At 48.7% G+C, this 26,258-nt stretch overlaps 1 protein-coding gene across 3 annotated transcripts in view; it reads right to left on the reverse strand.

Annotated features, from left to right (window-relative positions):
• Window positions 1-1,562: 1,562 nt before the first annotated feature.
• The window catches only part of RNF4 (ring finger protein 4), a 36,060-nt gene continuing 11,364 nt past the window's right edge, over window positions 1,563-26,258 (reverse strand). The window contains exons 2-9 of one of the 3 annotated variants that reach the window (XM_044267918.1): window positions 21,751-21,891; window positions 21,470-21,639; window positions 17,699-17,813; window positions 15,810-15,889; window positions 5,646-5,655; window positions 5,064-5,223; window positions 4,380-4,428; window positions 1,563-3,780 (exon numbers count right to left, since the gene is read on the reverse strand). In XM_044267918.1, coding sequence (XP_044123853.1) covers window positions 3,631-3,780; window positions 4,380-4,428; window positions 5,064-5,223; window positions 5,646-5,655; window positions 15,810-15,889; window positions 17,699-17,813; window positions 21,470-21,478 — 573 coding nt within the window. In that variant the 5' untranslated portion in view covers window positions 21,479-21,639; window positions 21,751-21,891 and the 3' untranslated portion in view covers window positions 1,563-3,630. Of the gene's footprint in view, window positions 3,781-4,379; window positions 4,429-5,063; window positions 5,224-5,645; window positions 5,656-15,809; window positions 15,890-17,698; window positions 17,814-21,469; window positions 21,640-21,750; window positions 21,895-26,258 lie in introns of all 3 variants that reach the window. The other 2 variants (XM_044267919.1, XM_044267917.1) reach the window with 2 other exon arrangements.

Consider the following 26,258-nt stretch of genomic DNA (forward strand, 5'->3'; position numbering starts at 1 on the left):
TGTACCAAGTTACATGGGCTCAAATTAAGGGAGAAAGCTGTTCGCAAAACTCACACAGGAAGAAGTCATTAGAGAGACCCGGCAAGAATAAGACTTCAGAATTAGACCCACAAAGGATCTGGATACTGGAATTAACACATACAGGACATAAAGCTGACAAATCTCCAATTTAAAAGGGAAAGCATAAATATTGATAAAAAGATGTTAGAGATTAATTAGCTTCTAAGAGATTATGAACAACTTTATGCCAAAAACTTGTAGAGATGAAATCTATGAATTCCCAGAAATTGGCAACTTAACAAAACTGACAAAAATGTGACTAATTCTCAAACTCTGAAAAAAATCAAATCAGTATTTTAAAATCTTTCCTCAACAAAAGCAACAGTTCAGAGATCTTATTTGTGAGTTCCATTTCAGTCAGGGAATAATCCAAAATCAGAATATAAAGAATACTCTAGTGTTGTTGTAGGGAACTAGCCTAAATGAAACCAAACCCTGGCAAAGACTGTAAGAAAATAATAGGCCATTGTAACTATGCATAAACAGGATTTCAAGCAAACCCCCAAATGGCAAAACAAAGGAAATAATATATAGAAGGAAAACATGAACAAGGTGATCTATGCAAGAAATGCAAGATGGTTGTACACTGGGGAAAAAAAGTCAACGAACATAATGTAAATCACCTCACCTTTCCCTAGAGTACTTTCAGACCTTAAACACTGCAGCTCACCATCCTCTCTCGCTCTCCCAAGACTCAAGTAACTGACCTGTTTGCATTCTGACTTTTCAGTGGGTTGGGGGTGGGCGGACAGTCTCCTCCAAGAAATGTACACTTCAGGAGGGCAGCGATACACATGGGTTTCTCAATACCCACCAGAGGCAAGTGCAATACTGGTGCATGGCCTATGTGCAGGGAGTGTTTGAATTAACTGCATTTCCCTCTGATCTGCTTTGTCTTCAACTGAAAGCAGGGCCTCTGGGAGCTCTGGGTGGCCAGCTCATTCACCTTTTCTATCTCTGGGGCCACTCGAGCGACTCGGAGAAAGGCGGAGGCAAGCTCTGCCAGTATCAACTGCCTGGGAATCCCAAGCCCACTCTCTCTTTCCAGCTTTCCTGGCATGATCACCTAGGTCTCTGACCAACATACCACATCCCCCCGGCCCCCACCCCAGAGTGGACAGCAACCATGGTCTGGGTAGCTGAGATAGGTGCACCGCACTGTCAGAATCCCAGCTCCATCTGAGTCCCTGCTGCTCAGGGCTCCTCTCCTGAGACGGTGCTGCAGACAGCCTTGCTTCTTAGGGCTGAGGTGAAGATTCCTCTGAAGGATTCCAGGGGCTGGACTTGTGGTTCCACTCCAAGAATGACCTCTTGCCTGGTTTTTGGATCAGTAGCGAGACAAGCTAACTTTCCTGCACACACTGATAAAATGTGCTAAACTGGAGGCAGACAGGAAGCACACACTGATAAAATGTGCTAAACTGGAGGCAGACAGGAAGCACACACCTAGGGCAAAGGGGGAGAAGATCCATCCCAGAGAGCAAATGAACGTATGAAAGAAATCTGGTTCAAATTAATGGTTTTATTTCCACCTGTAACACTAGCAGGAGTCCCAAACAGACTGATGTACATGGATATAGTTTAAATGTAACAAAGAAAGATTTGAACTATGTACAATGAAGAAAAGAAAATGATTTTTTTTCTTACCCCTCTTTTCCTATTTTGCAGTTTCTAAATAGTAGAAACTAAACCTTTTTTCCCCAATTTAATTTAGTAGGAAGGAATACAACCTTTACGATCAACCATCTGTCCTTAAGCACAAAACTTAAAGATTCTGGCTGCACAGCTGTCTTGGTTTCTGAAGTCTGGGTACTGCTGGAACACAACAAAAGAGTTTCCACGAAGCCCAGAAGGAACTTAATGGTAATGATGTCCAAACAGAGGGCAGACATACCCAGCATCGTGCCAACGTCAAGTGACGTCCTGCCCTCCTTGACTCCACGGAGAAAATTATTACTTTCATCCCAATTAACTGGAAGTGAGCCAAACAGTGAAAAAGTCAGAATGAAGACTAAAACAAATTTCTTTTCACATAGAGGAGGGACACTCCTTCAGCCCCGTTTAAAGTGAATTCTGTGCCAAGTCCCTGCTCCTTCAGAAGGGGGAACTGAAGGTCAGTTATTGCTAGCAAAGCCAGAGGCGGCCCCCGTTCCTGCCTTGAAGATGTCGCACACAGAGGCTGCTGGTTTGGCCTAAAACCCTCTGAGAAAGTGGGACGTGGAGACAGAGGCAGGCTGACACGGCAAGGCCTCTCCCCCATGAGCTGCCCCAGACCCTGGGCTGTGAGGGGCAGCTCAGGCCACCCCACAGCCTCCTCAAGGACCAAGAGGCTCAAACCCAGAAACTAAGCAGAGCGTCTTATCTGGCTGCCTTGGGAGGAGAGGCCACCATACTTGGCCAACCCAATCTATGGAGCAGTCAAAAGCCCAAAGGATCAGAGACTGGAAGGCCAGAGGAGCAGCTTCTAAAGTGAATGTCAACTGTGTGGGGATGTGGGTGAAAGCCAAAGAGCCCAGCTGATGGCAGGTGGGCCACACTCGCTGCAACTCTGAGCAGCCATGACTTGGACACCAGCATGGACATGGGTGGCTGGTAACGCCCCAAGGACTGCCATCACCTCCCAGTACTGATGCTTGAGTAGACATTAGGCAGTGGGAACTGAGGACCCAAGGGCATGTGGCAAACAGGACACATCTTATCAGAAAAGAGAGAGGATACCCGACCACATGTCTGCCCTGCTCGCAGGGCCTGTGCCAGGTGAAAACTCTGGGACATGGGTTAAGTTCCTGAGAACAGGTGGCGAATAGGATGGGGTGCGACAGGCACTGCTCCACAGGCAACGTGAGGCCTCTGAGGGGACACTAGGAGTGCTACATCTCCTGGGCTGCTGAAAAGTAGGCCAAGAACAGGCTTTATTGCACATTTCGTTCTTAGGAACCTGGGAATTGCCCTGTAGAGATTCTCTTGACCTGTAGAAGTCCCCGCACATCAATGCTAACGTGCAGGTGGGATCACGGGTGACCTCTGACTCTTGAGGGAAAAGAAACGTCCAGTGGTGGGTCTTTCCAGGGCTGTGCTCACACCTGGGATCCTCGGGCCGGATGGACCTCGTGTGGCTTGCTCACTGTGGCAGACAGACGCCTGAGTCGATGTCACTTGCCAGGGAGAGCTGCGCAGACCCGCGTGCTCTCTGACCGGGGCCAGTCCCTTGACGACATTGCCAGGAGGAAGGTGGGGCCAACTTTCCAAATGGGGAAAAATTTCTTGGCAAACATGCAGGTTCCAGAAAGATGCTAGAGCCACGATTCTCAGTTCCAATGTGTCTAACTCCCTCTCTCCTGCCCTGGAACCAGACCACCCAGAGGAGCAGAGAGGAAGGCCCTAAGGAGGTACCAAAAGGGCCTAAGTGGGGGCTGGAAATGGAAGAGCAGTTTACATATCAGATGTTGATTTTGAAATAGTCTTTTCGAGCTCAGGAAATTGAGGCAGAGAACCCATGAATGGCTGTGTGGAGAACCCAGCCAGGCTGTCTGTCTGTTCGTCCATCTCTCCTGAGCAGCTCTCCACAATTCATATATATATGGGGTGGTATCGTTTGTGGTTGATCTTTTTCCTGCAAGTTGGGCAAGTGTTAGCATTCTTGAGGGAGTCACGGAGGCACTGGCTACAAAAGACGTGGCCACATTCTGTAGAAACTATGAGACGTCCATTCTGCACAATCTAGAAAACAGAAGAAGGAACAGCCTTCATGTCTGCTCTGGTTCCAGTGCAGCAGCAGTCCCCAGAGAACCTCACTTCTGCTGAGATAAGGGGAGGAAGGACCGGGTAGATCTGGAGAACTGAAGATCCCTACCTGCTCTGTAGTGTCAGACAAGTATGAGTGGGGTCTCTGAAGCCGAGAGCAGAGGCAGGAGCCACTCTCCTGGTAGCAACAGCCCAAGAATATTGGAGGGACCCCAGACGCCTGAACCACAGGCCAATGGAGTCTGGGGGCTGCCATGGAAGCATATGGGGGGCAGTGCTCGATGGCTCCAGGGGGCCACAGAAAGCACTAGTTGCTTCTGCTGAGGCTGGGATGGGAACACATGGGATGGACACCCTTCACGTGGAAGTTCAAGGAACACAGGGGCCACAGGTGAAGGCTGCAGGGCCCAAGAAGAAGCTAGCACAGAGATGTGTGACAGGCACAGGCCAGCCAGGCCTGACTGTGGAAGAGAGGGGTCAAATTCCACTGAAAGAGAAGACCCTCTCTCTGAAGACCCTTTCACTAAAGCCATGTGGAAACCAGAAGCAAGGAAGACACAGCTAAGTTTGCTTACCTCAGAGTACCCGTCCATGCAGATCGGACAACTGACAGTACCAGAGGGCCTAAAATCACAGTGCTTCGTGTCAGTTCCTTGGCAAACTCAAACATTCAGTTACCCTAAGCGGCTTCACAGAAGCAGCCCGTATCCCTTAGCACAGGCACCCGGAGACTTACAGAAAGGCCAGCTGCCCCAAGGGAGTGCAGCAGGGAGGTGAAAGGGGAACTAAGGAGCAGACACCCAGAGGGGCCCTGTCCTCCCGAGCCCCCAGCCTGTGCAATCTGCCTCCCTTGCCTGGGGTAGGAGCTCTGCCTAGCACCTCCAAGCCTTCCTGCTGCAGATCACAGAGAGCCACTGGGTCGGCTCTAAACAGCAGGTGGTGGAGTGTGCCACCAGCCCATGGCTAGTCACACCACCCTGCCAGTGCCACACACGGTCTTGTCCCACTGGGATTGGCTTATCTGGCTCTAAATCCAGGCCTACTTGCACTCAGTTGTGGTGCAGCTGCTTAGACAAGACCTTCTCGAGCTATGGGCTCCCAGAAGTTGTGCAAGGTCCGGTATTCCTATTACCCTACCCCTGAGAAATGGAAGTGGGGGTAGGGAGTAGAGGATCCCAACTCCAGGGGACAAGGGATGCAAGGGGTCCCACGTGACCAAAGATATGTGGTGAGGCAGCAGGGCAGCGGGAGTGTGATACCTGAGTCCCGTGGCTGCCTCCTCTCTGGTATTTCGGGGAGTATGGGTGGTCACGTACACGTCTCTGTCCCTGGACAGCTCCTCGTCATCACTGCTCACCACACAGCTGTCAGCGTGCTCCTGGCGTGGCCGTCTCGCATTCCTCCTTGGCCGCCTCCTTTCTAAGGTGTGAGTCCATGTTCAGGGCAGGATCCCCAGCCCTGTCTCCTCACCGCCCCTTCCTGCCTGGGAAAGGCCAATCCCAGGCCCAAGAGGCACAGCCACCACACCCAGCCACGCCAGGTAGGTCCTGCCCAGCTCCATAAAGGCCACTCTTCTCTCTTCCCAGAAGCCCCATTCCTGCCATGAGGAGGTGCCTGAGTGGGAGGCCATCTAAAGTCTAAGGTGGCGAGCTTTCTCCAAAACCCAGTGGGACCATAGCTCCGCAGTGAGTATGCGGTCTCCTCAGCAACCACAGAGCACTGACTACAGACATCTTCCCGCCTGGCACTGTCACAGGCCTGGCAAGGACTTCAGCTCTGTGCCCTCCACCCACTGCCATTCTGTATGCAAACCCAATGAAAAGAGAGAGGAAACCACTCACCGTCAACAATCTTTTAAAAAGGAGAAAAAAGAGAAAGACACAATCAGTATGACATAATATACACTGTATTTTTAAAAAACTTATCTTAAATGATAAAACTGAAACATTTCCTGTCTCAAATGCAAACTCCTCAGGGGCCCAGTAAAACCCTCCCGCAGGGCAGGAAAGGTACAGGGAGAGGACCTGCCCAGGTAGCACCAACGAGACATCTGTACACCTCTCCTCTCCAATGAGGCCCATCCCAGGCACCTCTGCCTCCCGGCAGCTAACACACTGCAGTGTCCACCTGGCACTGAGTGAGTCTGGGAGTGGCTGGCCTCGTGATCTAGGCAGGTTACTTACCCTCTGGGAGTTGCCAACTTCCTCTTCTGGAGAAAAGAGGCACCAGTGCCCACAGCTCAGCATACTGCTGCAAGGACTAAGTAAGCCAACAACCGTCACAGGGCCCTGGGGACACGGAGCCCAGGACTGGCTCCATATGCTCTCCTGGTCTGGTGGGGCCAATGACAAGAATCCTGTATGTCATGCAGGCTATGCCAAGGGCGGAACCTTACTGTGAAGAGGGTTTTCAGTGCTTATTACTGGGAACAATTAAAAAAAGTAGGATGTGCAGGGACTGGTGAATGGCACACCAAGGACCAAGATCAATCTGATTCCGTGTTCTCTGGGCCTATGAAAAAGTTACAGAGAACTTGACCAGGCCATATCTAATGATTGGAACTTACACCAGTACTATTTTTGCTACAGTAGTTTCCCGCCCCACTTCCCGTCAACCCTCTCTGTGCTCATAAACCTGCCTATGCCAGCACTGGGAGCACCCCCTTTCCCTCCTGCTCATCACAGGCCATCCACTTCAGGTAAGTGCTCCTGACTGCCGCTCCAAGGCCTGCTGCCCACCCCTCCTTGGCAAATGCCCACAGGGGAGGGCATACACCAGCCTGCCCTGCAGAATCGAGAAGCTCCCTTCAGCCCAACTCCCTCGTGGCAGGGATTCTGAACACGAACTAATAAGTTCCCCTCAGTGAGACACTCAGAGGCCAGTTTCAGCTGCTGTCAGTGTCAGTGGTGGCGGACAAGGCTGGTGTCATGGCAGAGGCCCCTCCTCCCTGACGAGGGGCTTGCTATTGTTTCCTTGAACCCAAAGAGATCAGTGCAGATGGTGGCTTCCACCTCCTACCCTTCTGCTTGGGGCAGAGGTAACAGCTCTTATGGTGGGTCAAGGCTGAGCTGTCTAGAGTTATTCCTGAAGACCTGCTCCTTTAGCCTTTTCAGTACCAAGCAGCAGCTCTTCTCATGTATTAAAATCCATTTATACTTTAAAGCAATTGGGTGGATTCGGTCTTCCAACCTGAACCCTAACAGATACAAAGAGCGATCCTGGGAAGAAGGATGGTCTAAGCATGAAGACCTTCCTTTTGCAGATGAGAACACAACCCACAGAGGGAGCTACCAAAGGCGCTCCCTTTTCCCTATAGAGGAGGCTAGAGTGTGGGACTATGAAATGGGGGGACTGGCAATCTCATCATTGGGATTATGTACTGGAAAAAGAGCTTGGGCTGTCAGGAGGTTCAGTCCCTATGACATCTATACAAGGGGAGCTCTGAATTTAGCCAGGAACAGAAGAAAAATCTGCTGTAGGCAGAGATGATCCTAGCTTTCTAGCACTCCCAACACAGCCTCACCTCCCTTTACCACAAGGGGTCATCTGACTGGGTGTGGAGACACCTGGAAGGAACAGGATGCTGCTGGCTCCCTAATGAGCAGTGTGTGAGAACTGGGTCTCCAAAGGCTCCTGTGAGTCAGATCCAGCTCACTCCCAGGCAGTGCTGAGGTCGGGCCAGACCTGACCCCTCGGGGTGGTACCTTTGCTGCCTTGTCCCCAGGCTCAAGACAGGTGCTCATTACATAGCTACTGAGTAAATGAATGCGTACTGACCAGAGAGCTCCCCTCACTGCTGATGACTCTGTCCCCATCTTCAACACAAAAGCTCAGAAAGGAAGCTTCTTGCCCAAAGGGCAGAAAACAACAGTGCCACAGCCTGGTTGAGGGGCACACAACACTGTGACTGGTGCTCCCTCCAGCCAGCAGCTGAACTACATCAAATTCCAGGACCCCTGGAGGTGTCCACAGGCACTCTGGAATGGCCCTTCCTCATGGATGGGACCCTGAAGGTAGCACAGCATTTCCCAGATACAAGAAACAGAAGTGTGCGAGGTAGGGGGTGCGCTCTGGGGCCTCTGATCTGGCTGAGAGGACTTTAAAAGAACCAAACCCCTGGCAACTGAGTTAGTACTGTGGCAAGTGGCCTGAGATGAGACCCGAACATCTCACTTCACCTTTTGGTCAGCCTTCTTGATTATGGGATAAACTGCAGGTCAGAGAGACAAATGACACGTATGGAGAATGGACAATCCAAAGCAGGCACCCAGCTGTCGCCTGCTTTCACACTGGGGCGCATGGATTTCAGGTCAGTCACAAAGGCCCTCTGAGTTTCTGAAGCACAGCTGAGCCTCAGAACACCTGAGTAAGTGCTGATACCCATGTCACAAGCCCCTGTTAAGTGGGGGAGGACAAGTCCCTCCTCTACCAGTGGACTTCACATTCTAGGTCCCTCCTGGGGCTGCAGTCAATATGCTGGGGGAAAAGGTGGGACAAAACCAAGCAGGAGTCTGGGGTCCTCTGTGGCAAGTGGACCCCTTGCACTTCTAAGAACACCCCCCCAGCCAGAAGAAACCCTGCAAGCCACTTGCTTTAGAGGACTCCCCACATGGCTTCGCACGTTGCTGCCCTGGAAAAATCGGCCACCTCCAACCACTTTGAGCGTGAGTGGCTAGTCTTCAGCTCCAACAGCGGCATGCAGCATGCAATTACAGACTCTTATTCCTGTAGCCGCGCTAGGAGTACCAGGAAAACTGGTTCTGACAGTCACATTCCAGCTAAAGTTAGCGCTCCCTGCGTGATTCCACGTACAACTGTTTCCCCGATTCCTGGACATGGGGACAGAGCCCTTCTTTCTTCATATAGAATTATACTGGTTCACTCATTCTAGCAGTCACTGGGTACCCCTCAGGCCCTCGACTATTCCCACAGAGATGGACAGGACTCTGCTCTTAGCTGCAAGGGAGGTTCCATTAAAGCAGACCCTTTCAACAGGCTCCCGAATGAAGAACTAGGAAGGTACCGAGCGTAACACAAGTAGCATGACTCACTGATCCACCATGGAGACAAACCAGAAAGACATTCCAGGGAAACCAACCTGACTTCAAAAGAAACATTCTTTGAAACAACAAAAATAATACTTTTTTGAAATTCAGTGAAGGAAAACAGTGTAAGCAAATACCACTTTCAATATCTTCCCCCTAAAACAAGCAGTTTCTTAAAGAGAGGAGTAAATCTTTTCTACCAATGAGTCACCCCTGGGAGCTAGGGCAGAGGCTGACATGCTGCAAATGCTAATGAAAAGACAGGCGCCTGGGGGGCTCGGTTAGCTAAGTACCTGGCTTTGGCTCAGATCATGATCTTGGGGTCCTGGGACTGAGCACCATGTCCAGCTCCCTACTAGGGTCGAGTCTGCTTCTCCCTCTTCCTCCGCCCCTCCCCTGGTTCTGTACTCCCTAACAAATAAAATCCTAAAAAAAAAAAAAAAAAAAAAAGTGATCTGAAAATCTTACTTCACCTGTTAAGCCAGGTGAAAAGAGGATGGGAAATACAAGCAGAGGTTTCCAGTAAATAGCACACTAGTATTTCCAACAATTTTCCCACTGAAAACCACCAAAACAAGATAAAACATACACATTTTTAAATAAAGAGGTATCCAAAAACATACTCGGTCAAACTGAAGGGACTACAATAATTCAGAGGAAAAAAAAAGCACAGATGATTCTTGAAAAACTGAAGCTTACTTGTGAAACCTTCACCAAGAAACCAAAGCCCAGGCAGGACCTGTGGGGGCAGGTCATTCAATGAAGGCCAGCTACCTCGTGTAGGCCAGGCTCAAAGAAAGTCTAAGGAATTATCAAAGAACTTGATACATACAATGTATTTTCTGAACAATAATGCAATAATTCAAAGAATTAGTAAAAATACGTATGCCTGGGTGGCTCAGTTAATTAAGTAAGCATCTGCCTTTGGCTCAGGTCATGATCCCAAGACCCACTGGGCTCCTCTGCTCAGGGACGAGCCTGTTTCTCCCTCTGCCTGCCACTCCCCCTGCTTGTGCACATTCTCTCTCTCTGACAAATAAATAAATCTTAAAAAAAAAAAAAGAAGAAGAAATCCATAACCGCGACAAAAGGAAATAAAACCTCCATATGTTTGGAAGTTAAAAAATACTAATTTGATGGGGCGCCTGGGTGGCTCAGTGGGTTAAGCCGCTGCCTTCGGCTCAGGTCATGATCTCAGGGTCCTAGGATCGAGTCCCGCATCGGGCTCTCTGCTCAGCAGGGAGCCTGCTTCCCTCCCTCTCTCTCTGCCTGCCTCTCTGTCTACTTGTGATTTCTCTTTGTCAAATAAATAAATAAAATCTTTAAAAAAAAATACTAATTTGATAAATACAAGGAACTGAACATAAAATACTAATAACAAAATCTGTACAATACAGCTTAAAAAAGATAATCTTAAAGGTATTAGAAAAGAAATGATGAAAATTAGTAAGTTAAAAAAACAGCAAAATAAACTCAGGGAAAAAAAGCAGCAATCCTGAAAGAAAACAAACTTACAAGAGAAAGGCTCCACAAAGCTGAAAGTTGGTTCTCTGAAAGATCTAATAAACCTCTTGTGACACTAATCTAAAGAGACAGAAAACACAAACAACCAAATCAGAAGAAATGAAAAAGGAGCCATCACTACGGATTCCACAGAACATTAAGATATCACAAACAAATGTATACCAACAAAAGTAAACTTTTTTTGGGGGGGGGGGGAGTAAAAAATGGTGATTTATTAAGGCACGGGGACAGGACCCATGGGCAGGAAGAGCAACTGCCAAAAGTAAACATTTTAAATGAGACTCACAAATTCCAAAAAATTTGAGGCTAGGTACCTTCACAGTGGAGTTCTACCAAACTTGCAAGAAAGAAGTAACTCCAAGATTACAAATCTGGATGATAGAAAAAAGGATGCCCAACTCACTTAACAATAAAGATACCAGTACTCTGATATCAGAAACCTCGTAAGAAAGGTGTATAAGATGAAAATAACAGACAAACCAATCTTACTCACAAAACTAGAGGCAGAAGACATGTATAAAATAGTAGCAAACAGAATCTGGCAATATATAAAAAGACCACAACATTTAATTAGTTTAACTCTGTTGGAGTGTTAAAATTCAACACTGATTCTTTAAGAGGAAGCATGTTTTTATTTTTTATTTTATTTATTTGAGACAGAGCGCACGCCTGTGTGCACAAGCATGGGGTGGACGCAGAGGGAGGAGAAAAAAATTTTTTTTTTTTTAAAGATTTTATTTATTTATTTGACAGAGACAGATCACAAGTAGGCAGAGAGGCAGGCAGAGAGAGAGAGGAAGCAGGCTCCCTGCTGAGCAGAGAGCCCCATGCGGAACTCGATCCCAGGACCCTGAGATCATGACCCGAACCGAAGGCAGCTGCTTAACCCACTGAGCCACCCAGGTGCCCGGGAGGAAAAAATCTTAAGCAGACTTCCCTGAGATCACGACCTAAGCCAAAATCAAAAGATGGACACTTAACTGACTGAGCCACCCAGGTACCCCAAATTAACACTGATTCTTCAATTTGCAGTCCAACAGAAAACAGAGGGGAATTTCTCCAGTCTGAATAAAGGGCATATACTATGACAGCAATAAAACCTACCACAGAGAACTTATTTTACGGTCCAATTCTGAAAGGATTCCTTCAGATTTGGGATGAGACAAGAATGTCCAGGACTGTCCCCATTTATTCAGTGAGTGATGAATTTTCTTTAGCCAGTGTTTAAGGGAAAAAATAAAAATAAAAAAGGTACAGTAAAGAACCAAAATTTATTCTGTGTACACAGAAAACCAAAAGATTTAAAGATTTATTTATTTATTTATTTATTTATTTATTTGACAGAGAGAAATCACAAGTAGACAGAGAGGCAGGCAGGGAGAGAGAAAGGAGGAAGCAGGCTCCCTGCTGAGCAGAGAGCCCGATATGGGGCTCGATCCTAGGACCCTGGGATCATGACCTGAGCCGAAGGCAGCGGCTTAACCCACTGAGCCACCCAGGCGCCCCGAAAACCAAAAGATTTAGATTAAGAATTGCTACACTGAAAAAAGAATCAAGAGATAAAATCAACTGCATTTCTTTATATTAGCAAATAAAAACAAAAAAGAAACAGAAACTTTAGAATACTTTTTTTAAAAAAGATTTTATTTATTTATTTGACAGACAGAGATCACAAGTAGTCAGAGAGGCAGTCAAGAGAGAGAGGGGGAAGCAGGCTCCTCGCTAAGTAGAGAGCCCGATGTGGGGCTTGATTCCAGGACCCTGAGATCATGACCTAGGCCAAAGGCAGAGGCTTTACCCACTGAGCCACCCAGGTGACCCTATAATTAATTAATTAGTTAATTTCATTCATTCATTCATTCATTCGACTGACAGATCACAAGTAGGCAGAGAGGCAGGCTCCCTGCTGAGCAGAGAGCTCGACGTGATGCTCTATCCCAGGACGCTGGGATCATGACCTAAGCTGAAGGCAGAGGCTTTAACCACTGAGCCATCCAGGCGCCCCCCCTATAATATCATTTTTAATAGCTTCCTAAAATACTATGATTTTGGGAAAACATCTTTTTTTTTTTTTTTTTTTGTAAAGATTTTATTTATTTGACAGAGAGAGATCACAGGCAGAGAGGCAGACACAGAGAGGGGAAGCAGGCTCCCTGCTGAGCAGGGAGCCCGATGCAGGACTCGATCCCAGGACCCTGAGACCATGACCTGAGCCAAAGGCAGAGGCTTAACCCACTGAGCCACCCAGGCACCCTGCATACATCTTTTAACAAAAGATTTGCAAAACCACCACAAGGAATACTGTTAATACTTCACTAAGAGGAGCGAAATAACCTACCTCAAACCACACATGAAAGGCAATTCAAGTGGGTTACAGACTCACTTGTAGAAAGCAAAACAGTAAAACTCAGAATACAGAACGAATTTTTATATGGATTATTTTCAACAAATTGAGAGATTCAACTGTATTAAAATTAAGAACCTTTATAAATTGAAACGAAAAAGGCAGACCCCTCAGAAAAAGACACAAAACCTAACTTGACCAGTGGCACGCTCGTACTTAATCACTTAGAAAGAATTCCTAAAAAAAAAAGCAAAAACAAGGCAGAAAGGGGTGCCTGGCTATTTCAGTCAGTGAAGCATGCAATTCACGTTGGGTGTAGAGCCCATTTAAAAGATGTCTGGGAAACACACAAACACATACACAGCACACAACCAAACAGATGAGAATTCAAGGGGTTGTTCCATTCTAGATCAATTTCTTCGGCTACTTTAAAAGCTGTATATACAGGCGCCTAGGTGGCTCAGTGGGTTAAACCGCTGCCTTCAGCTCAGGTCATGATCTCAGGGTCCTGGGATTGAGTCCCGCATTGGGCTCTCTGCTCAGCAGGGAGCCTGCTTCCTCCTCTCTCTCTGCCTGCCTCTCCATCTACTTGTGATCTCTCTCTGTCAAATAAATTAAAAAAAAATCTTAAAAAAAAAAAAAAGCTGTATATACAACATGTGTGTAAAAAGAACAGTTAAAAAAAAGATTTTAGGGGTGCCCAGGTGGCTCAGTCACTGGGTGTCTGCCGTCAACTCAGCTCATGATCCCAGGATTCTGGGATCGAGCCCCGTACTGGGCTCCCTGCTCAGCAGGAAGCCTGCTTCTCCCTCTCCCACTCCCCTGCTTGTGTTCGCACTCTGGCTATCTCTCTCCCTCCATCAAATAAATAAAATCTAAATAAATAAATAAATAAATAAATAAATTTTAACAGGCACTTCACAAAAGACAAAAAGAACTACCAATGAACACGAGAGGTGTTCAAAACCATCAAACTGGCCAGAAGTGGTGGTGAGCACCGCAAACACTGTTAAGAATGTGAACAAGCAAAACCCCTTTAGAAAAGTTTAGCAGTAATCCAGCAAAATTCAAAGATACACATGTCCTGGGATCCAGCAGTGATGGCCTTTTTTGGCTATGCAATGCCCAAAATAGAAGTTAATTTGGAGAGAAAATACCTAAGCAGAGATGTACAAAGCCTTATTGCATCTCAAAGCACTGTTTAGTTCTTTTAGTTCACTGGGCTCTAGAGTCTTTAAAGAGTTAGAAGAAGAAATCTCAGAAGTTTCTCATCAGAGGGCTCCCTCAAGTTCTGAAGTCAGGCCCGGACCAGGCAATGCACAGATTCTGGTCTTTAAGATACGGAGCTAGCTACTCCCAGCAGGGCCAAAGAGGTGATACATTCATCACTGCTGCAGGCGAGGCCTGCCTGACTCAAAATTCACCTGATGGACACTCCTTGTCCTGACTTAATACTATTAGGTTTTCCAAGTAGATATGCTTAGAGTGAGAACTTCAGCCTCACATGTATTTTTTACTGTAAATTTAAAAACTGGCATTTGAATTTATGAACAACAAAAAGTAGAGAATGTTTAGAATCAGGAGTGCTTTAAAGCCCAAGCCTTATTATATTTTTATAGCTGGGAACCTTAGACCATGACCAAAATGACCAGTGTATCTAAGACCGGAAAACCAGGACTCCTACCTCCCAGGTCAGCACCCCCTTGCCCCATCTTCGGCCTTGGCCAGCCATCCATTCCCAGGGCAGCTCCCCAGACCCTAGCGGTCCTGTTCTACATCCCCTGATGACCTTCCATGCCCAGGGAAACAAAGAAGGTAGGAAAGGTCAGGAAGGAGAACATTAGAAAGGGCAGTCATTAAAAAATAAATAAATAATCCAAGGCATGAAAGAGATTTCATGATGCTGGTACATCACACAACAGAAGCCAGTCACTGTCTCCTTGAGGGCTAGAAGGTCTTACAAGCAGAATCTTGGCTATCCCCCTGGGGCTGCAGGTCGGGGACTAAGTGTCAGAGAAAATACAGGTTTCAACTGCCTTTCCTTTGGGGGGTGAGGGAAGAGGTGTGCAGACACACAACAGGACTGGTGATTTTCAACCAAGACCAGAGTTTAAACCTCTAAATCTGTCAAGACAGATCCCCATCATTGCACTTAAAGAAGTCTTGAAGCTTCTCAGCACAACCCTACTCTGCAATTATAACCACAACCAGAACAAGCCCAGAACCAGTGGGCTCCAAGGCCAGGGGGGAAACTCAGCTACTACCAACCCCCATCCCCAGCAGCACCTGCCTCCCATCTGCTCCACTCTACAACTGCACATCAGATCAAACAGCATTCAAGAGTCATCCTGGAGAGGCAGACGCAGGCTTAAGGTGCAGGTCTGTGGGCTGAGCGGCCACTCGGACCCACACACAGGTGTGGATCCCCACGCTGTGAGGCAGGTCTCCTTTCCTGAGGGCCAACACAGGCAACTGTGCTCTCTGTGAGGGCCCACAGTTGGTGCCACAAGCAGCTTCCAAGCCCCATCGTCCCTGGAATCAAGGAGGGACGCAGGGTGCCTGCACCCTCCAAGGCAAGCTGCTTGTGTGCCTCCAGAGACCCCTGGCAGCAGTGCTGGCAGTGCTAAGCAAGCATTCTCGTCCCCACTAGCTGGGAGGGTGCAACTCATACCTACTGGGCATCACAGGGTGCCCGGCACTCAGATATAAGGTGACTCCTGACCCTCCCAATACCCTACTGGCACGCAGGGCATATCCCTCCATTCAGAGCGAATGAGCCTAAGAACTTTCCGGAGTCACATAGCTGGTATAAAGTGCAGAACAGGCAACTCTGGGGGCTCTCCCCAAACGGCTTCAGTGCCAGCAAGCCAGGGTCACATAGGTCACATAGGTCACAGGGTCACTGTGTCCACAGGAAACAAAGCCCTAACAAAGGATTTTCCAGAAACACTTTCTGTCTTCGGCTCTATCTAGTCACTGAATATCCGAGTTTCTTCGGCACAAACCAGAACCTGTGACCAGCGCCTTCAGAAGCTGGTGCTGGCTAAGGGCCCACAGCCAGGAGGGATCACCCGTCCTGCTCTGACACTTACCACAACAGAGTCATTGTGAGTCAGGTCAACAACCACAGGCTCTAATGATTCACAGGTGAGATCCACTATTTCGTCTCCGGCTTTAAAATAAAGCATTTTAACAAGCATTAGCAGGAAAGTAATGGCATAACACTCGAAGCTTCATTAAATGATTAAAAATGGAGCACGGGCTTATACCAAACCAAAGCCCCCTCAAAGTATAGAATGCAGAGCATCAGGTCCAATGCCCTTTCAGGGGTGACAGCCAACGAACACCGTTTCAGAATTCCGAGTGGAGGCCTATGATTTACACCTACACCAAGGAGAGAGGGGATCATGTCTGTGCACATGCAGACCTCATCCCTGTGGCCTCACACTGTCACACAACTAGGCCTCAGTGCCCCCACCTGCCCCTGCACAGGGAAGAGGCAGGGACCTACCTAAGAATACTGGGGGACATCCGGGGAAAGGACCAGGCATGCTCACCTCAGGGCCTTTCTCTTTGGCATGGACCTGCCTTAAACCTCCTCCTCGAGGCTGCCGCTCACCCTCAGACCTCATCAGACTCAGCTCTGCACCCTCATCAGTGAGATAGTCATCCTCATGTGGCTCTCAAGCAGGACAACAGGTTGGTGTTTACTGATCCCTTGGACTCCCAGCACACCAGACTGGGCTCAGCCTGTTCCTTTGCGTGCCTCTGAGCCCTAGGATCTACTGTGGTGTCCTCGTGAGCACAGGACAGACTGGGTAGAAGCACCTCTCTGTGGCAGGTAAGAATGAACCGCAAAGGACTACTTCCATTTATATGAACTAAAAAAAGATTTACGATCATTTTTGCTTCTATTACAGCACTAAAGACATACGAGAGTAGGATTTTTAGAAGTAGTACTTGTTTGGGGCACCTGGGTGGCTCAGTGGGTTAAAACCTCTGCCTTTGGCTCAGGTCATGATCTCGGGGTCCTGGGATTGAACCCCACATCGGTCTCTCTGCTCAGCGGAGAGCCTGCTTCCCTCTCTCTCTCTCTCTCTGCCCTCTTGTGATCTCTGTCTGTCAAATTAAAAGAAAAAAAAAAAGGAAGTAGTACTTGTTTGGGGATAGTTACTCGTAATACATTTACAATTCAAATTTGCTTTATTTTCTTTTATTAAAAAAGATTCACAGGAGTAAAACCCACAATATATCAGAGATGTTGAATATAATTTATACAAAATGACCCCGTCCTTTTAAAAAAATAGTCCGTATACTGATATAATCTAAGTCATAGAGCTGCTCTCCTTCTGGCAGACTTAATTTCTGGCTCTCACAAACAGAAGCCACAATTCCACAGGCCGCGTGTGCACAATCTGGCTTCTGCCTATAGCAGCTCCCTCCGGCACAGGTGGTTCTCTCCACAGAGATGCCTTCTGGGGGAGATTCTGTGTCTCAATGAAAAAGGGAAAAGGAAAGCTGACGACTTCAGGAGGCCAAGCGAACTGGATGTACAGTTTCAAATTGAAAAGGTGGGCCGCCCAGGGCAGTCTCATCTCCCCAGCCACACATTCCAGGAAGGTTAAATGGTTAGCCCTCCTAAGCGGCTGTCAAAACCCATGGAGCTCTTACACCACCAAGGAGGGCAGGTCTTGCTCAAAGTCAGCTTTCAGTTCTGAGCGGCAGGTGAAGTCTGAGACTGTGTAGGTCTTATAAAGACAAGGACAGATGCTAACTGGTGTGCAGTAAGTGTTAACAGGCACTGAGCTAATAAGCATTGACCTTAATGACAACTCTACGCAGGGGGATTAGGACGATTCCATTTGGGAGGGTAATGGGAGGCTCAGATGGTACAGCTTGCACAAGACCCCATGGCTGGGCCCACCCATGCATGCTGCACCACTCCAGCATCCCATGGTCACAGCATTCCCGGCGATCTTACCACTTTCCACAAGTTCTATGGGTTCTGCTTCCAAGGCCATCTCAGGGGTGGAGGCTGCTTCCCGAGTTCGCTTCTGGGCTTGTCTAGAATTTACTGTGCCACCACGACGCTTTCTCTGAGGGTATCAAGGGAAAGAAACAGTCACATGAGCTCCCGACTGATACAACTTCAAGAAGAATAAAAGGTCAACACGGGAATGGCTCAATTCATCAACAAGAGTAAGTACCATGGGGCACCTGGGTGGCTGTCAGTTAACACTCAGGTCATGACCCTGGGGTCCTGGGATTGAGCCCTGTGTTGGGTTCCCTGCTAAGCGGGGAGCCTGCTTCTCCCTCTCCCTATGCCCCTCCCCAAGCCTCTCTCAAATAAATAAAAAAAAAACTTTAAAAAAAAAAAAAAAGGTAGAAAAAGTAGGAGACCAGGGAGGCAACCTGAGATAATGGGTCCTTTCAAAACTTGACATTCTAGGAGCACCTGGTTGATATAATCGGTTAAGTGTCTGACTCCTGATTGTGGCTCAGGTCATGATTTCAGGGTCGTGAGATCGAGCCTGACATCGGGCTCTGTGCTGAGTGAGGAGCCTGCCTGAAATTCTCTCTCCCTCTGCCCCCTCCCCTCTTTAAAAACAGTAACAACAAAAACAAAACTTGACATTCTAGAACACTGAATATTTAAAGAGAAATAATCCTAAACATACAGTGAATATAAACCCTATAAAATAAAACTTCTGTTGCATCAAACTATTGGTCTGTCAAAAGTACCTGACACACACACTATACTACACATCTCCACAGGAGCCTCTGACCCAGGTCAGGACTTGGCCAGAAACCCCTTCTTTTCACCAAAAGTCGCGGACCTGTCCTCCTTGGATGTGTATTTGGTCTCACAGACCTGTCCTCCTTGGATGTGTATTTGGTCTCACAGACCTGTCCTCCTTGGATGTGTATTTGGTCTCACTGAGGCCTTTTTGTTGTTTCAACCCCAAGACCCTCAGTTTCCCACATTTCCAACCACTGCAGAAAGTAGGTCTTGTCTTTGGGAATCCATCAACATTTAGGGTACTCATCAGTGCAGTTCACACCCTCACAACCATGGCCCTGAGCTCAAAGAACCAAAGTTCCCAGTGGCCACCCAGGAGCCCTGCCTTCTGGAAGGCTCAAGCTCCTCAGCCAGCGGAAGTGCAGTCCAAACTCTCCATGCCAGCTGCCCCCCACACCCTTGGGACCTGCTTCCCGGCATGCACCGGCACTTCTGACCAGGCTGGCCCTGAAACGCAGGGGGAGAACACGCCCCATATGGCCTTCCTCAAAGGAGAACCAACCACCCACCTGACCCTGTCACCTTGTTGTTCCCACCCTGCATGGCCCCAGCCAATCCCGGCCCTCTGTGTTTCTGGTTCTCACTGACACTGGGTGCACCGATGCTCTGAACTGGGGTGGCGACTTCTCAGCACTCCGAAGTGCCAAGTACTGAGCACAGACACAGGAGGCCAGCACGACCCGACCTCCTTGCACGCTGTACTAAGCACTACGTCTCCGGAAACTGTGGAAGGACAGACACTGCTGGCGAGATGTGCACAAGACCTAAGGGCACCCACCACTTAGCTCAACACGGGCTGCCCAGGCAAAAGAGAGATGCCTGACTCTTGCTGTATTCCAGCCATGCCTCAGCAGCAAATGGCAGCTTGGGGAGTGTTGGAAATTAAGATTTGGGCTTAGCAACTTTCCGTGGATCTAAGGAGCAGGGAACCATCTCCACGAGGGCCCATGGACAAGCGGCCACAGTAGTTCTAAGTTCTCCCTCCAGGAGCTGCTCTGTCCAGAGAGCTGTCACTCCAGCCTCAGCAGAGTCTATGGCCCAGTGTCTACCGGCGGCCCAAGCTGCCACCAGAAGACCAAGACTACTTAAGTTTTCCCCCTTCTCTCTGAAGTTGTCCTTTTATTTTCCTTCCTCTGCAAAGGACCACATGTTTCTTAGGAGATACTGCTAAACAGGACCCTTCAGGCTCTGCCACAGCCACTTGCATGGTTTCTGGTCCCCTCCGAGGGAGGCAAACAGCAGCCATGCACCCCAACCAAAGTCTAGGTGCTGGACTCGGAATATCCCCCAGAGATGGGCACTAGAGCAACGTGTGCTCTCAAAGCCATGACCCCTACCCTACACCCCACAGCAATCCTCTTCCCCATCAGCTCTCTCGTCCCTTCCATGACTGGACTACACAGTTCTCCCTCTCCTCACCTGGTCAATTCTTACACGACTTTCAAAAACCTGTGCAAATTTGATCTCCATTATAAGGCTATCCCTCACCCTCCCAGGACGACCATCTCAGGATTCAGTACCCTCCCCCTAGCCCTCCACCCCCCACAACCCCACCTCCCTCTCCATCCACATTCCCCAGAGGGCAAGGGTGCAGGGGACTGCTAGCTAAGGGCCAGCCTCCAGAAACCCTAAAACACTGGCAGACATTTTCCCCACTGCCCTGTTACTCTCAGTGTGGCCGTCCCCCTCTGCACTAGCAGGAAAGGGTCACAGCTTTCAATTCAAACTGACCATGTAAGTGATTTATGCCATTCTGAGGAAGTTTAACCAATTTCTTAACAGTCAAGTAAGAGGTTACATTGATCTGTCTAACCAGATCCTACCTGGGCAAGGCATGGGCTTCAGAGAGAAGGTGCCCAGACTCAGGACATCTGTTTCCTTACAAGTGAGCTGCAGGGGCAATCTGCAGACAAGGAGCCAAGGTAGCAAGTCACCTGCCTTTTAAAAGGGCAGGTCCAGGGAAGCAAAGGCCCTTTTGTATGGAAGTATCAACAGGAGGCTCCGAGCACACGAGGGACTGGGACTGGTCAGGATGAGGAGCACCCGGGGGCAGTGAGTGGAAGCTATAGGGTTTCTATGGCAGTTCAGTTTCACCCTGCCTGCACACGCATGGCACCTCTGGAGCCTGGGGAGAGAATACAAGGCTGCCTTTTCACAGCTGGGCCACCTGATATCAATCAGTATCTCAGAAAACAGCTGTTTTGAGTTTAGATCATCTGAGCAACTTGGTCAGCAGGGAATAAGCTACAGAGGAGACCTTCAGGCAATCTTCTCTGGAGCTCATGGGGCTCCAGAGAACACCTGTTACAAGGCACGGCCTCTGCAGTCTGATGAAAGCTCACAACATATGTACCGACTTTGGTCACTGGGTGTAAGAAAACTCTCACGAAGGATCATTGATTACCACTGTGCTCATACTGGGCCAAAAACTACACAGGGGAAAGTAAAGAGAAGGGAAAATGTACACTAGGTTGTAAAGGATTCAATAAACCAGGGCCCTGGCATTTCCACGACACCAACAGCTGCTCTGAGGATAGAAAATTTCTGAATCCGCAGCTATTACTGTGTCTTTAAGACACCACCCAAAACAGCAGACTCCACCAGATAACTACATCTGTAGCTGCCCACAGCCCTGCACACTTTCCTTCGAGAACAAGGGTTACTTAAAGCACCTTTATGATATTTTCATTAACATGCCGTAAGGAATACGGTAGCTGCTTAGCCTCGAAAATAAAATTCACAAGAGGGTACCTAGGTGGTGCAGTTGGTTAAATGTCTGACTTGGGCTCAGGTTGTGATCTCAGGGTCCTGGGATCAAGCTCCATGTCGGGCTCCCCAAGCAGCATCGAGTTTGCTCCTCTGCTCTCCCCCACACACTCCTAGGCACATTCTCACAAATAAGAAAAACAATAAAATCTTTAAGAAAAAAATTCACAAGCTGATAAAACTCACAGTACTCATTGTGCTCTTTGACTCCTCCCGACAGAGAAGGAAGGAACCTATACAGAGGTTAGCAAGGAAGCCGAAAGTTGCCTGCTCTCAACTTCTCACACCCCTCGATTAGTCATCCTCGGGCGAGCATAGCTATTTGCAGCCAAGTAGATTTCCAGTATCTTGAAGTCCTGAAAAACAAGGAAAGTAGTAAGGTGATAAATGCTCCCATCTGCATCATCAACAACAAAGCTCAGTCTGACCCTTTACGAGTACTTTGCTGAATACTCCATGCAACTCACGTGCTTGCTTGAGGTTTTCGTGGGAAGCAAGCCCTCTTATAGAGCACTGGGCCACCGGGTCCCGTAGCCTGAGCTCAGACTTGTTATGCCACCACCTCTCTTCTTTCTGGCTGTTCACACCCTTCCAGAGTCCTGTGCCAGCTGCTGGGAAAAGGCAAGAGAATCTGAACTGCCACACATAACCTCGTGGACTCCTTGCAACCAGGAGGGCATGAGTTTCTGAGGCCAGAGCAAAGCCCAGGTCCTCTGGCTCTTTCCACAACTTCACCGCTGCCCTCTGGAGGAGCTGATAATTTAAAGGAGGAGACGAGAGTCACCTGTCCTGATTCACCCTGCATGCCTAGCTGAGACTTCTGTCACTGGCAACAGGCGAGTCAGGTAGAACCAAGAAACTGTGGACTGGGAGGCTAAGTGGGAGGTTCCAGGAAGGGCAGACAAAGCAGCAAGTGAAGAGGCTGTTAGAGAACTGAAAGGCCCTTGGACTTCAAGGGCCTTCCACTGGGAAGTGGCAGCTACCTACGTTAAGTTGTGTCAGAGATGCAGTGGAAAAGGGAGCACATGAGAAGCAAAAACATGGAAGTCAGAAGCCAGGAGTCAGGGTGTCATCAGGGTAGAAGGGGCAAAAGCTGGCTTCTGGTGGGGGAAGCCCTGAGCACTGGGCAAGGCTAGGGACTCAGGGAGAATCAGAACAAGGAGGAGGCTCTGCAGTCACCCACCCTGGGCAGTAGTGCTCTGGACAAGGACAAGGGTTCTCAAACTTCTGCACCAGCCTCAGCAGGTCTGGGATGGGACTCAAAATTTTGCCTTTCTCACAAGTTCCGAGGCAATGCCAGTGGTGTTGCCAAAACCCCACCACAGGAACCAGTGGACTAGGACAAGGGCCCTGGACAGAAGGAGGTCTACTTGAGAGGTGTGAAGACGGCAGGAAAGACAGGACCCCTCTTGAATCCATCCACCCTGTCATCCGCGCAGCTGCTACCTCTTCCTATCAGATCTCCCGCCTCCCAGTGCCCCCTCAACCCTACCACCAACACAGCTTTCTAACACACACACACCTGACCACAGAGCATGACAGTTGGGACTGGTCAGGCACCTCCAAACCCCTACTTGTGCCCTTGAGCTAAGCACCAAACTCTGTGCCCTATTTCTAAGACGACAAAACAGCAGCACCTATCACAGCAGGTGTGTGAGGACTATGGGAGCTGGCAGAGCACCCAGAAAGGTGCTGCAGTCTAAAGGCTCAATGGCTATGGGCTGATGTCGCTGACTCACTCCTCCAGCACTGCCTGGGGCACAGCTCCACCCCTCTGCCCCACCCAGCTCGGGCCTGGCCCTCAGGACTGCTCCAGCTACTAACACAACACACCTAGTCATCAGCTCCCAGCCTCGTGGAGGGAGGGAGGGAGGGCTGGCAGACAGCTCAGTATTGTAACTGGGGTACAGGAGCTAGGGGTAAGGAAACACACAGGCAGAGGCCAGAAGGTTTTTCAGAAGCCTTCTTGACCCTACCCAGCCCCAGCCGGGCCTTTTTTCCCCAGAGAAGCCCCTCTAGAGGGACTACCCAGCCAGCTGAGCCTCCTTCTCTATTACCTGGTGGTCTGCAAGTGTCCCCATCTGCTCCCCTGCCACCTTCTTTTCCACTGTGACCCTGGCTGCTTCACAGGGATGACCTCTTCACGATGTCACTCTATTGGGGCACGTGTGGCTGGCAGGCAGCATGACATCTCCTGATGCCCACACCACAGGGCAGCAGGTGCTTCCACTCAAACCGCACACATGTTCCCAAAGCAACACCTCAACTGGTAAGCCTTCCGCAGAGACTGGCATTCTGGGTAGAGGCTCAGGCTGGAAGGGACCAAGACCGCCCTCCTGCTTTGAATGGAGGGGGAGGTGCCATGACAGCCTCTTAGGACTCCCAAACCACTGAACTTTCTGGATTCTAATATCTGCGGATGTTTCTGATTCCAAGAAATATCTTACATTTGGGTATACATGCATGACATAGCTATTTTGGCAAAAGTTATCCTTATCTACCTCATGGTGTGTCTTAGAATTGAGAATCTTTGATAAAAATGTCACTGGCAGAGAAGGTGATCCATCTGCTGAATAATGGGAAATAATGTACGTCTCTGGCTTTGCCATAAGCCTCTTGCCTCCCACTTGGTTAATTTTTAGGCTTTCAAACATAGTTGTTAAGACCTAGCCTATGACTGTCCCAGAGGCACCCCAACTCCTTGGCCTGCACACCCTCTCTGCTCTCCAAAACCCCCCTCCTGCAGCCCCAGCAAGACCGCCTGGGAGCTCCCCTGGTGCGTTCTCACACTCCATGCCCAGGCCAGTCCAGCAATCCGTTCCAAATCCATTTGCTTCTTTTGGTTCTAGTAAGAGTTAGTGGTTAGAGGGCACAGGAAGTTGGAAGGCTGGCCTTAGGGAAATCTACGAGGGGGCTGGATTTCACCAGAAAATGGAGGTGGAAAGAAGAGGGCATTCCCAGATCGGTGTGGGGACGTGGAAATGCCATGTCTGAAACCAGAGTTGCAGGAAAGGTAGCCTTCACAGACTACAAAGTGTTCTGGATAATGCAAGGGATAGAGGCCACCAGAATAACAATAAAACTAACCACAGCTGAAGCCCAGACATTCCTTGTACTATGTGAAAATACTGCTTTCCAACACAGTTCATGTAATAGTTCCATCACCCAGTAAGAGGAAAGATATTATTAAGGTTACCATTTTACTTTTTTAAAGATCTGAGAGAGCACACACCCACGCACACACACACACAAGCATGAGGACAGAGAATCCCAAGCAGACTACGTGCTGAGCGCAAGCCCAATGTGGAAATCAACCTCACAGCCAAGATCATGACCTAAGCCGAAACAAGAGTCAGGCACTTAACCCACTAAGCCACCCAGGCACCCTAAGGTTACCATTTAACCTGCCCAAAGTTCAGAACTACAGTGGCCTGGATTTAAACCAGGACAGTGTGACAGCAGAACCCACACTATTAAATAAATACCATGCCAGAATAAAATGTATTATTGTAGAAACAATTTGGAAAATGGATGTTTTCCAGGTTTTCAAATTTACTTCGTGCAGGGAGAAAGTCCTTCCAACAATAATACCATCACTCCATCTCAGCAGATGGCCAACAATCCTTTGGTTTCCAAGGCAAACCCTGTAGTTATTCAGCATGTCCAAAGTGTGAGGGCAGGGCACAGTCTACTTTGTACCTAGCTAATCCTGTGTGTAGACACTCATGTTTACTGAAGCAAACAATGACTCAGAGATGAGAGTGGGGGTGGTGAATGGTGTCCCTGCCACTAAGAAAGACCCAGGGTAGCACATGGGACTAGGAATGGCCAGGAAGACCAGAGGCTAGGAATTCCTAAACCTCTGACAGGAGGGTTAAGAACAATTCACACCAAGTTACCTAGCTGGTTAAAGAGCAGGAGGGGGGGACCTGCGTGGCTCAAGTCTGTTAAACATCTGCCTTTGGTTCACGTGGTGATCCGGGGGTCCTGGGATCAAGTCCCATGTCAGGCTTCCTGCTCAGCGGGAAGTCTGCTTCTCCCTCGCCCTCAAATAAATAAAACCTTAAAGAGAGAGAGAGAGAGCAGGAGTGATGCAATAATGAACCAGGGAAGGGAGAAAACAAACAGGTTTTGAGGGTAGATGGTTTTAGTCTAAGAAATGCTGCCTATGGGATATCTAGGTAGAAAGGTGTAAAGGCAGCCACAACACTCAGAGGAGAGAGAGAACTGAGTAGAGGAAGAGATTTCGGAATCTGTGTGTGAAACTGGGGAATCAGGTAGAGCTAGATGAGCCTATGAAAAGAATAAAAAGTCAGAGAAAGCTTTGAGAGAACCTTGAAGGCACTGGTCAGACAAACCTGGCATACCAAGGAGGTAGCAGCAATCAACAGGCAGAAGGAGGTAGCAGCAATCAACAGGCAGAAGAACTAGAGTGAGGCCAGTGAGGCAACCACAGGAAGCCAGCCACTGGTGACCCAGCAAGTGCAGGCCCAGTGATAGGAGTTACTCAAGAAACAAACAGGGTGGGGAGCACCTGGGTGGCTCAGTTGGTTGGGTGTCTGTCTCCTGCTCAGGTCATGGTCCCAGGGTTCTGGGATCAAGTCCTACAACGGGGTCCCTGCTAAGCGGGGAGCCTGCTTCTCCCTCTGCCTGGTGCTCCACACCTGCTGGTGTGTGTTCTCTCTCTCTGACAAATAAGAAAAGAAACAAACAAATAAAACAACCCAGGTGGTACTGGGGTGCACAGAAGGGAAGAATGCCCTAGATAAGGACTGTGTGGGTTGCATGAGAGAAGAAAATACAGTAAAGATGAATGGTTGGATCATAACTTGCTTCCTAACCCACACCTCAAAGGCAAGACAACCAGAGGTTTCAGAGATCTGTATTTAGAGATCCTGTCACCTGTGCGCTCTGATGGCCACTGGGAGACTGAACAAGTCAGAAGGCAGACCAAGAGGAAGTAGGGAGACCAAAA

This window comes from Neovison vison, chromosome 11, assembly GCF_020171115.1.
Source record: "Neovison vison isolate M4711 chromosome 11, ASM_NN_V1, whole genome shotgun sequence".
NCBI lineage: Eukaryota > Metazoa > Chordata > Mammalia > Carnivora > Mustelidae > Neogale > Neogale vison.